This window comes from Haplochromis burtoni, unplaced genomic scaffold (genome assembly GCF_018398535.1).
Source record: "Haplochromis burtoni strain Fernald_Lab_line unplaced genomic scaffold, NCSU_Asbu1 Contig_10, whole genome shotgun sequence".
Lineage (NCBI taxonomy): Eukaryota > Metazoa > Chordata > Actinopteri > Cichliformes > Cichlidae > Haplochromis > Haplochromis burtoni.
The window spans coordinates 2,915,618-2,927,745 of NW_024582371.1; the positions used below are offsets into that span (position 1 = coordinate 2,915,618).

General features: G+C 41.0%; 1 protein-coding gene across 3 annotated transcripts in view; it reads right to left on the reverse strand.

Moving 5' to 3' along the window:
• The window catches only part of atrx (ATRX chromatin remodeler), a 34,725-nt gene extending 26,893 nt beyond the window's left edge, over positions 1 to 7,832 (reverse strand). Inside the window, exons 1-9 of one of the 3 annotated variants that reach the window (XM_005921237.3) lie at positions 7,582 to 7,832; positions 4,983 to 5,044; positions 4,842 to 4,891; positions 4,601 to 4,716; positions 4,434 to 4,514; positions 3,760 to 3,869; positions 3,576 to 3,643; positions 1,530 to 3,463; positions 329 to 404 (exon numbers count right to left, since the gene is read on the reverse strand). In XM_005921237.3, the coding sequence (XP_005921299.1) occupies positions 329 to 404; positions 1,530 to 3,463; positions 3,576 to 3,643; positions 3,760 to 3,869; positions 4,434 to 4,514; positions 4,601 to 4,716; positions 4,842 to 4,891; positions 4,983 to 5,044; positions 7,582 to 7,597 (2,513 nt within the window). In that variant the 5' untranslated portion in view covers positions 7,598 to 7,832. Of the gene's footprint in view, positions 1 to 328; positions 405 to 1,529; positions 3,464 to 3,575; positions 3,644 to 3,759; positions 3,870 to 4,433; positions 4,515 to 4,600; positions 4,717 to 4,841; positions 4,892 to 4,982; positions 5,045 to 6,986; positions 7,543 to 7,577 lie in introns of those variants that run through there. The other 2 variants (XM_005921238.3, XM_005921239.2) reach the window with 2 other exon arrangements.
• Between the last annotated feature and the right edge of the window lie 4,296 nt (positions 7,833 to 12,128).

The following is a 12,128-nucleotide window of genomic DNA, read 5'->3' on the forward strand; positions in this document are numbered from 1 at the left end:
TGTGTGTGTATAATATTCTGTAACTTCTGTCGGTGCTGTGCTTTTTTGGAAATCGAATTTCCCAGAGGAACCCACCCGAGGGATTAATAAAGTTCTATCTAATCTAATCTAAAAAAGAATACTGATATACCAGTGGTAGCCTTACAGTGTCAATTATTTGAAATGAAAGAAGAACAATTTCCTAGCTGTTTTTGTTTGCAATTTACAAAAATGACAAATGCAGCCGTTCGATCTGCTAACGCTAAACCTCGCGTTTCACTGTTGGGACTGAATGATGTTGATACCCACTTGATGCCTAGTTGGAAGAATCAATTTCTTTTACAAGTACCTGTTCTCAGGATCGTCGTCATCATCGTCGTCGTCACAAATCCCAGTAATTCCCTCTTTAGTGTCCACTTCATCTCCTGTACAAAACACCACACATTATAGCAAACCTCTCCGACATTTAAACAGATCAAAGACATTATCAATATAAAAAAAATTGCTAAATTAGAATGATTCCTTCACAATTTTATTTTATATTGCCATGAACTTGTAGATGACTTTAATAAGAATGAAGAGAGTAATCAAAATTATCGCATGTATATGGAAGTATAATACAGAGTTTGAACAGAAGTCAGGGCTAAATGTCGCAATTATTTAGGTTACTACAGCTGGTCAGTTCCAGTAAGAAATAAATTGCTGATATGAATCATTCTGGCTGAGGAGATATAAACTGGAGATATCTTTAAGAGGAACTGCCTTGGGTCAAAGCTGTTGGCTTTGATGGTAATAGCTCAAAAAGATGCTGTTGTTTTCGCTGTGGTTAAAGATTAAATGTTAAAGTAGTTTTCCATACACACGTGTAGCTAACTGAAGGCCATGCAGGTCATTACAAGAAAAGTTTAACCCATCTCTGTCCTCCTGAAGCGCATTCATCAGCACATTTCATTTATTTAATTCATGTTATAAAACTTCCAGGTAGGGCTGCTCAATTAATCGAATTTTAATCTAAATTACGATCTGGGCTTTCAACGATCATTAAAAATGACCTCCCTCGTGCTTTACTCTCGCGCTGCTCCGTGTGGCAAATCGAGCGCACCTCTCTGTGTTTCGAACACATCACGCGTCACAACAATTAAGAGGACCCGAGGGACGCTCGGAAAGCTAAGCAGAAGTTATTTCGAGAGGAGAGTGACTGCCGTTGGTTGAAAAGAGAGGTAAAAAAAAACCTTCAGTGGTGTGGAAACATGGGTTCGCTGAGTCAGACGTGGATCAAGTAGACATAGTGTGTAAACTTTGCAACACTGCAAAGTTCACTAAGCATAGATGTTTACATTTTTCATTTATTTTTTTATATTGCTAACATTTGCACTGTTATCAGTATTTGCACACTATTTTATATTATTTTTTGACAATCTTTAAAGCCATTATTCAACACATTGTTATTGTTAAATAAATATCGTCAAATAATCGAGATCTCAATTTCAGTGAAAATAATCGTGATTATCATTTTTGCCATAATCGAGCAGCCCTACTTCCAGGTGTACCTGAGGATTGAATAAAGGCTGCACTGCCTGCCAAAACGTTATCCTCCACAATAGGTTTGATCTTTTGCTCGTCGCTGTCCTCCCCAGAGGCACCTTCAGCCTCCTCTTCCTCCTCGTCCTCATCACTAGAGGTCAACTGTAGCTTTGAGGATGTTCCAGAGCCCTTTCCCTTGCACTTCTTTTCATAGGACCTCTTCGGCTTCGTCTCAGGTGAGTTTTTGCTGTCTTCTTTTGTGTCATCCTGCTTCTTTACACGGGTAGATCTCCTCCTCGCTACACGCGCTTTACTGTCCTTCTCCTCAGAGTCCGAGTCTGAGGAGTCTGAGCCGTTCCGTTTCTTCTTCTTGGAAGTCTTCTTACTTTTACTTGCTAGGTCTGAATCGGAGCTTACAGACTTCCTTTTGCGTTTGGACAATTTCTCTGCGTCTTCTGTGGATGGCTTTAGTTTGCGTGAATGCTTTTTAGAATTGGCGCTTCCCTCATCAGTGCTGTCGCCTGCTGCGGCTTTTTCCATCAGTACATCAGGAACTTCATCCGAATCAGAGTCAGCTGTCTTTTTATCAGAAGCCTTGGCCTGTTTCTCGTCTTCCTTTTTAGTGCTCCTGGATTTCTTGGAAGACTTGACCTTGTCTTTGTGATCCTCCTCTGACTCTGAATCCGAGTCAGAGGACACATTCTTGTCCTTATTCTCAGTCTGCTTTCTCAAAGGAGTAGTCTTCACTCTGCTAGAGCGACGGCTGGGCGGTGGGCTCTTGGTTCCATCTACTTCATCAGAAGCAGCATTTTCTTCCTCCTCGCATTCTTGTTCAGACTTTTTTGACACCTCGCCGCCCTTTTCTTTGTTTTTGGACCTGGATGACCTTGACCCACGCGTTGTAACAACTGGGACAGGAGTCAGTTTCACTATAAGGTTCTTTACCTTAGGCTGGGGCTGAGTGTCTGCTGGGTTTCCATTAGACTGTGACTCGGCATCGGTGACCGAGGTTGTGTCAGCCTGTGACAGCATTGTAGAATCTGCAAGACTCTCCACCATCTGAAAAAGCTCTTCAGGAACCGAAGGCGGCACAGACATAATATCATGATCTAAGGACATTTCACCAGCAGACACCAGCCCATCTTCACAAACTTCTTTTTTAACTGTCCTTTCGGTTGCGTCAGTTTCTGTTTGGTGCTCTTTCATTTCACTCTGTTCTGACACCTGATCTTTTACCACATCCCGCTCCTGAAGCGTCTCCTCATCCGCCTCTTTAGGTGGATCGCTCTCACACACCGAATCTGCAGTGTTGTCCATGGTATCATTTTCTGCAACTGCCTCAACATTAGTGCTTTTTCTAACAACGTGCTGGCCTTCATTGCCATTCTGCAACTCCATGTTTCTAAACTCAGGCTCCAAAGCCTCCTCTAAAGCACTGTGAGCTTTTCTCAAATCAGAAAGCACGGCCTTAAAGGCTTTCAAATGCCGATACCTGATAGATCTATCTCCCTGGTCCTCGGCTTCCTGTTGAATGAACTGAATGAAAGTATTGTTCAACCCAGTTGTAGTTTCAACAAGCTTTTTTGCTTTCTTTACAAGTTCTTTTGGTATGTGCAGTTTTCTGTAGGAGAATGTCATGGTCCCCGAGTCTTCTGTGTGTTCTTTTCCATTGACGACTGCTTTGTGCTCTTTGGCTGCTTTGTTCTTATGCTTCTTGCTCTCACGTTCCTCCGTCTTCTCCGTTTTCTTTTGCTTAAGCTGCTGTTTCTCCATGATGCGACTGCATTTGGAGACCAGATCCTGGAGGGGCTCTGATCTGCAGACATAACAGTGCCACTTTGAGTTCTCATCAGTAATCCCTGACAGCTCCTTCCTGCCCAGGTTGCGCAGAATGCACTTCTTGCAAAAGGCGTTGTTGCAGTAGTCACAGCAGATGAGTTTGCCGCCTTCAGCACACCACCTGGAGAAAAAAATATTTAACATGGTTTGAGGGCAAATAGCAAATGAGGTCCTCAAAAACTCCTCCAAACATTACTTTAAAAGAAATTCACTGTTTTATTAGTGTAGTGTACCTGCACTGCTCATCCATCCCATCAGAGTCTCTGCTGATGTCATCACTTGTATAGTATTTGTAGCATGACTGGAGGAAGAGGAAAGAACGTAAATATTTAAAAAAAAAAAAAAAAAATAGTGAAAATGGTAGAACTTGTAATAATATGATGAAAATATGTGAAATGTCCATCTCAGAGTCTCTACCTTGCAAATAAGTACTTTGAGCACAGGATGAACAAACACAGAGTTACGCTGGAACTGGTTCACTTGTTTTCCACAGGCAGTGCAGTTTACCTTCTTCTGCAGGGCATCATCTACAGCAAGAAGGAAGAAAAAAAAACATCACTTTCACAATCCACTTCATTTACTTTAAAATCTTATCCAGGTTCACTTTCAACAGTCAACATGACAAATCTGTCTCCCCCCCCCCACGCACGTTAAAAAAAAGTCAGCATTCTTTTAGTGGCTGTCCAAGCATATATTAATGTTTTCCTCTGTCTGAGAGAATGACAGAATTCCAATGCCCTCACCCTTACTTTAAAAGTTTAGTTGCCTCTAACCAGTTAAATTACTGTCTCCAGTTATTTAAATGCAAGCTAGGCAGATCTCATGGTAGTTTGAGGTCACGTGCCTGCACTCTGTGGACTGCAGCTGGCAACAGGAGAATCAGGTCTACTGTTGCCAGCTGCACTTTTGGAGTACGAGTCAATCCACTAGACGAGGAACTCACTGAAGAAGCAGCTGATTCCTATCACCTTATTTATTGTCACAATGTACGTTTACTTTTACACCTCTTTTTGTACCACACCTGCCAAAAATCCGATTTAATTCTGTAAGAAACACTGTAAACACACATTTTTAATCAGAAATATAATTACCTGTTTTTTTCTGTTTGAAATCCACTCTGAGCTTCATGGCACCTTTGTTTTCATTCCCAGCTGGCCTCATCACTAAAGTGCCTGAAGAACAAAACAGCTCCGTTTGCAACCCAGACATCCACGACATCTTGAATAAAAATTCAGAAATACCTTCGTACAGTTCATACCTTTAGAAACACTCCCCGTGTTATTGTCTGAAGGATTGTCAGAAGTGGCACCTTCACTTTCAGCCGAGGACTCTGATCCATTCTGGTCCGAGTGCTTAGCTACAGAGGTGGGCTTCCTGCAATAAGTCAGGGAATCAACTTTAACATTTCAATCTGCATCATCTCTGCGAGCTATTTTGACCGCATACAAGTGCATAAGCAACAACAAAAGGCTGACACATTTAAGAAATTTGCTCCGCACCTCTTGTTGCGAGAAGAGGAGGGCTTCATAGTTTCTGCTGAGCTACCAGGCTGGCAACGATATAAAATGTGTTTTAATTGCTTGAGAATGAACAAGTTTCAAACATTAAAAAAGTCTAAAACAAATAAGTAGTGAACTTACCTCCTCTTCCTTTTCCGCCATTTGGTCTAGATGTGATTCTGAAGCAGCCAGACTCATTTTACCTGAAAAAACATTTACAAAAAAAGTTTGCATTCTGGTACCATATTACATCTGACGGAACAGTCAGAAACTAGAGGGAAAAACACATTTAAAAAAGTACAGCTACATGCATTTACTGTATGAATCTATGTTCACGTTCTGCATTTTAACTGAGCTTTTGTCTTTAATTTCAATCTAAACAGTTCATATCTTCTATTGTACCATGGTGCTCTGCTCGGTATAAAGCCCAAGGCTACGTTCACACGTACACGGGTATTTTTGAAAACGGAGATTTTTCGTTTTAAAAAATAATCCCGTCCACACGTAAACGCAGAAATGAAGGAAAACGCTGCTAGGAACATGCCAAAGCAACAGGTGGTAATATTTTCCTAACCGTGTAGAAATGAAGCCTCGGTGGGAAATAGTAAACAAGGATGGGGCATAGAAGCAGAACCGAGTTGTATGTGTGGAGGGACAGTAACTGTGTGTATATGTAAGCATTTAAACACTGCAGAGAGTACAATTAACAGTAACAGTATTGTAGAAATTCATTTCACCGAAACAATAACGTGGCGCACAGTGTGATGTCAAAAAAGGCGCACACCTTTGACGCTGCGTTTTCTGCGTTTTTCTCGTCCACACCTAAATGCAAAAACGGAGTTTTCAAAAATATCCACCCTGGCCGGAGTTTTTAAAAATCTCCGTTTTCAGTGACCGAAAACGCCGTTTACGTGTGGACGAAAGGTGCAAACGCATCGAAAAATCTGCGTTTTCAAAAATACCCGGGTACGTGTGGACGTAGCCCAAGACCAACAGCATATCACTACTATAAATATAGAATAACAAGAATATCAACAGCAGCTGACAAAATTATGATACAAAAGACAAACACATTAAATTTTTCTTTAAGGTAGGGTGTCCAGCCCATTGGATGGCTTCGGAAAATATAAAGGAGGGCAAGAATTTTAGACTTTGATTCTGACGTTCCTGCTTAAGGTGACAAAAAAAGAAATAACTAAATGTTTTTGCCTCCGTCCCAATTTTATAGCTATTGAGAGTTATATCTTGAATAAACTGGAGTTAATTGCATTGTGGTGCTTAAAGTGCCAAAACACCAAAATATGGTCTGTTTACTTCTTTTTTTCCTCTCCTTTTTTTAAGGATAGTCCCACTCCTTGTTTTACAGTAGTTACTATTTCTTCCCCCCCCCCCACTGTGCATCTACTATGATGAGAGGCTCCAGCTCTTCACACTGTGACAGGATGTACTCTTTCATGTCCTTCAGGTGAAATGTAACGGTTGCTAGGTCTATGCTTTCTGTGGTTGGCGGATGTAGACAAGTACAAGAGAAAAAAAAAATAGTTCCCACATAAAGCCACTCGCAACAGAGCTTTTCTTTTAATAACTATGGGGTTATTCTTCATGAGTGTATTGGGTGAGGCTTTAAGAAAGGGGAAAGTGGCATTTAGCTTTATGATATTCAGAAAAGGGCCGATGTCTCCAAAAGTGCGCAACTCAGACCAAAACAATCTGTATTTGCTTGATAGGCCAACTGTTTCTCTAACGGCGATTTTATTTATATATTATTTCCAGTACACCACAGCATGAAAACAAAGCTATGCCAACATTTATGTGCACAGTCTTCCGTAAACAAACTCCGACAAAACTGAACTAAATGCAGCTAAATGAGCTCCTGATGACAACAAAAGCCAAACCGCAGGTTTTGCGAGTCCGCACAATCACGTAATTAAATATACCGCTGTGACCTACATGTTTTATAGGCACATCTTTGGAGCATGCCGCTCTGCAGACAGAGCCGCTGCTGTTTATTTTGCCCCTTTTGCGTCATCATAACGTGCTGATTAGATGCTACGAGATGTGGTGAACAATCACCCGGGCTTGCTAGCAGCAGCCGGCCGTACGATTCTTACTCAGTTCTTCCGCGGGAGAAAGAAAAGAGCCCACCTATCTGTATTTGCAGCTTCTTTATCCTCACCGAAGTCTTTCCGGGTTTTGACAAGTCACAAAGTGTCGACTATCAGGGATGCCAAGTTCAGCTCTGGTAATATTAGCCCGTTTACTTCTTTTCACTGCCCCCGTGTTGCCCTGGCAACCTTGCAGTCTCGGCCGTTCACACAAGCTCCAGTGCATGGGCATGCACCGCTGCATGCACAGGCCTTTTTCTCCCTGTGACGATGCCATGACACCAACCCGCGCGCTACCCGCAGACTGGCACTGCCTCGTATAGCATCCCGGCTAGCAACATTTAGCTGGCTCCAATTAACACAACGAAAACTACCACTCAATAAAAAAAATCAATCACATTTAGGATTTTGATCACTTTGACAAACATCCATGTATGCGCGTGTGTGCGTCTGAATAAGCGTGTGCGCAAACTTGAGCATTACCGGCCGCGCAGCTAACGGCTGCAACCAAGCTAGCCTAGCTTGCTAACTAGCAAATAGGCTCCTATGGCCCGGCTCGCCGCTAGCGAAGGCAAGCACGGCAATCAATGCAAAACTGACTTGTCTAAACAAACAAGACAAGTGTTCGTACCTACTTCTCGCCGTCGTCATTTCTTGACTGACAAACACGGGTTTTGTCTTTGGCCCAGGCAGCCCAGCTCAGTCGAGCATACAGATTTTCACTAGTGTTAAAGCAAGAAGAAGCAAGAGAAAACCGAAACAACTCCGGTCAGTGGAGACAAAGCAGGGGGACCATCTTGCCGGATGGCTGTGGACGCAGTAAAATGGCGCATCTAGCCTCAATCCTGTGCGGATTCCTATTGGCTGACAGGCTCGTGAGCTTTGGCGCTCTGAATGGTCCAGGCTCTCCGGAGCTGATTGATCCTCCGAGCGAAAGCAAACATTTCCTCCATAAAAAACAAGAGCGGCAGCTGCTTTTGCTGCTGCTCCTGGCTGGGTTGTCATTCCTGTTGAAGCCTATTTACTGATAAAGGTGTACAGCACACAATTTCTATACATCTTTCTCGAGGATGACAGTTCAAGTAAATAAACATGTAGGATCTAAATACACATACCATTGTAAACCTCAAAAGTTTACAATGGAAAGATAATATAAGGCATGTAGCTACAAAAAAGGTGGAAACCACTGTTTAATCTTCAGCAGTAGAACTGACAGCTTATATATTATAAAGACATATGACACAATGTTAGAATGTGACAATGTACTAAGTTGAGCTTTACAAGCATCTAATGGTTTAAGTAAATAAACATGACTGTGTTGCACATTTGGTGCAGTCTGTCCTGTTTGACTGTTTAACCATTTATAACCAAGATTCATGCAGACCTTATGGACTCATTTTGAAATCTTGGCTTGGTAAAATCACTGAATAATTCTCATCTTTCAGGAACTACTTGAATGGTTGAGGAGCAAAGTATTGTGAAGTGCACATGGTTGTTTTGTTTCTGTGTTCAGACAGCAGCAGCTTGTGAATGCCTACTGCAATACACTGAATATCCTTAAAGCTGAGTTACTTAACAATACCTAAAGGTGGGGCCCTTTCTCAAAGGATGTCAGCCTGTCCGGTGCAAGGGCACAGCAATAACGAGTAGAAGTGTATAAATGTAAGCGTATTTAAACTGCAAAAAGGTGTGTGCTCGAGCTTCAACATATATAAAAAAAACATCACATAATAAACCAAAAATGTTGCAGCTATCTCTCAGCTGCACTGGGTGTGACTGGTGGAGGCTGTGACTAATTCTACTAATTCGAGTATTTTTGGCTTACTGTTAATGAAAGCTAAACGCTGTATTAGTTGTAACTAAGTTTTAACTAAGTTTTAACTAAGTTTTAACTAAATAGTTTTAAATAAATAATAATTTAGTTAAAACGAATACAGTAATACACTACTACTGTAGTGTCTAATAATGACATAATTGGAGAGAGGGGAGCAGGGTGTGTGTGTGTCTGTGTGCGTGGGTGAATAAGGGTGTGTGGGGGGGATTACTATACAGAGTAAAACTGACATTAGGGCTATTAGGAGTTTTCTCTATCAGTCACATTTTCCTCTTCCTAGTGTGTGTGGGATTGGCTTAAGTTGAAATCTTGACTCAAAATATTTCCCATGTGCCTACACATTACACACCACAGTCTGATATGTCACACATTAATGGCTAGACACTAATACTAATAAAAATACTAATAAATGTTAGTAATGCCACTTGCTACCACACGCAAACTCTGCTTGTACATTTAAAGTGGGTTAAGTCAAAGTCCCAGTGGTGAAAGTAAAGGGCGCACCAAAGCTGCAGTCTCTGTGGTAAAAATATACCTTAAGGTGTGAATATGGGGGGGTTAGGTTCTTGATTAAACTTTTCAGGAAAGGTAACTTCTTAGTAATCGATGGAGTTCAACTAGTGGAACATGCAATAATCATCACGCCTTATTTGGTGCTTTCCCCCTGTGACGTGGTCATGGGTGAGTTGTATAAGTACCAACAGTAGTAAGACTATCTAGGGAATTTACCTTATTCTACTCAAGCTGACACTTCTAGCTCCGGAGCTCTTTGAAAGACATGAAGAACTTTGGTATTGAGTGTCTTACACTGTTGATGATAGCTGTGATGGTCTATGCAGCACCAATCAACCCGTGTGAAGACAAAAGGCTGAAGCTGAAGCAAATTAGAGAACATGCCAACAAGGCATTAAAAGATCATGTAAGTAAACTTTATGTTTCTCTGTTAGTACGCCATATATTCTTTGTTGATATACTGACATTTTTATCTAATTATCCTTGCAGCTGCCTGACTTCAATGTGCCTAAGATAGAAAAATGTGTGGTAAGTTGAAAATGTTTCATATTTTACTCTTCACGGTGTTCTTTGACTTCTATAACAGACAGCGGTTACCACGCGTTTGTTATGTTATGTCATTCAGTTTCATCTCCAGCATGTTGGGCACCGTTGCTTATCACTGTTTTCTCTTTGCAGGAAAAATTCTTCTGCTTAGCTGACAAGGCGCTGAACAAATCTCTGGAAAACAATTCAAATCAGAATCTGGCAACACTTGAGCATTCCCTGCGTGTGTACAGCAAGGTAAAGATGCATATTTCTTTCAATGCATTTGTATGGTAGTAATTCAAAAAACTGACTGTGTTTTAGTAATTAACACAGCAAATCGCTGATGTGGTGATAAAAGATTTGTGTGTGTGTGTTTAGTTCTGTCTTCAACTAAATTTAATGTTTGAAACATAACTGGTAAACCTGATTTTGTTGCAGGATGAAAACTGTCACCTGCACACGCAAAACCAATATAATATACAAGACTTTCTGGAGAAAATTGTGCATTGTGTTGACGTCGCCTTGAACAACAAGAGCATCATATGTCCACATCATATTAAATGAAGAGTTATCCCCAAGTTTATTGCAACTGTAAATATATTTATGGACTTATTTAATGACATATTTATTACTTTTTTCACGTTTTCTATTTATATACAAATAAATTAAAACAAAAAGGAGCACTTGTCATTACTTTGATTTTTACACCTATTGATGTGTGTTTGTGTATTTATTACTCATTACTGCCATCAGTGTATAATGTTTATGGGATAATTATGAACTTCAGCCAGGCATGTTCATGACTTAGACGTGTGATCACTGGATTTATAGCCTATCTTTATCTCTTTATTTAAAATTAATGTGTGCATCAGTCGCATGCTTCTTACCAATATAAATGATTAAATTATTAAATGTTTTTTAAAACATGTCATTCATAAATAAACAAACAGGGCCTGCCTGAGTAGAGCGTAGGCTTCTATGTCTGCCTGAGAAAGCGGTCTGTTGATGGTGACCACTTCCCACGCAGGAAAGCAGAAACAGCCCATTTGTAGCACCTCATCCCTCTTTGAGCCACCTCTCTGCGGGGCAACCCCCGGTTCATTTACTGACACAAATACCAGACTTTCACAGTTTGAAAGTCAATAAATAGATGACAATGACTCGGCTATGTGACCCGTTTCACATCACCATGAGCCGCCAGTTGTAACTTTTGATTTGATGCAGTGAATGATGCCTGCCTCTGTGGTTTCCAGCAGGATGTCACACAGATAGCAAGCCCTGCTGCATGGCTGCAATGTAGATCGAGGTTAAACTGGGACGAGCCGGAACCTTCGACTAGTGAGTGAATGTTGAAATCTGCTGTTACATACAAAATGCTTTCTGGCGAGTTCATTTCCTCTGCGCTGAAGCCTAGCGTTGCTTCCAGCTGACGGCATGGCGATAACTCCTCCATCAAATTCAAAAGCAGTGTGCACATCCTTTTATCCCTTTCATCCCCGTTTTGCCCGATGATGTGCAGATTTTTAAGTCAGACAGTGGATCTGTACATGATGTGTCCCTGAAGTTATTTCATATTAAGAAATGACCTGAAAACAAATTGAATCACTGGAATTTTGTGCTATTGAAATATGGTATTTTAATGGTATTAAAATATGTGGAAATTTAGTGCAGTTTACACTAATGGACTATACTGGACTAGTGTAGAGCAGGATGTGGTGTTTAAGATCACTTTTTGATTAGATCTGTGGTTCTCAAACTGTGGGGCGGACCCCACTGCGAGTGCACTGACAACCATCTATAAATATGATGTAAAAATAATGTGAATAAATATGATTTATTTCTACAAGGAAACAGAGTTTGCTGATTCAGTTGCACTGTTGACTTTCAGCTTTAAGTCTAAAACAAATTCTCTTATTTTTAATAAGATAGCCGATCATTGTTAGGTGTTGGAGCAAACCTTTTCGGCTTCTGAAATGGGGCGTGTAGTTTTACTCATAATATTGTACCTTTGATACTGCCTGTGAGCTGGTAAGGAGCTGTGACAGCACATGAAATGCTGAATTCAGACGGTTAAATCCACAAAGAGCAGTAAACCTCGAGGCTGACAACAGAACAGATCAGCTGATCACAGCCTGCACAAAGAATACAAAAAATTCTCACAGATGAAGTTATCGATGGACCATTGTGCTGGGAATGCTGATGCAGATGATCAGGCGTGTGTAACATGTCCGATCATCTTTCATGTGTGGTGCCGTCATGAAAAGAGGGATCAAGATCACTTCCACCTGTATTTTGGTTTGTCCCACA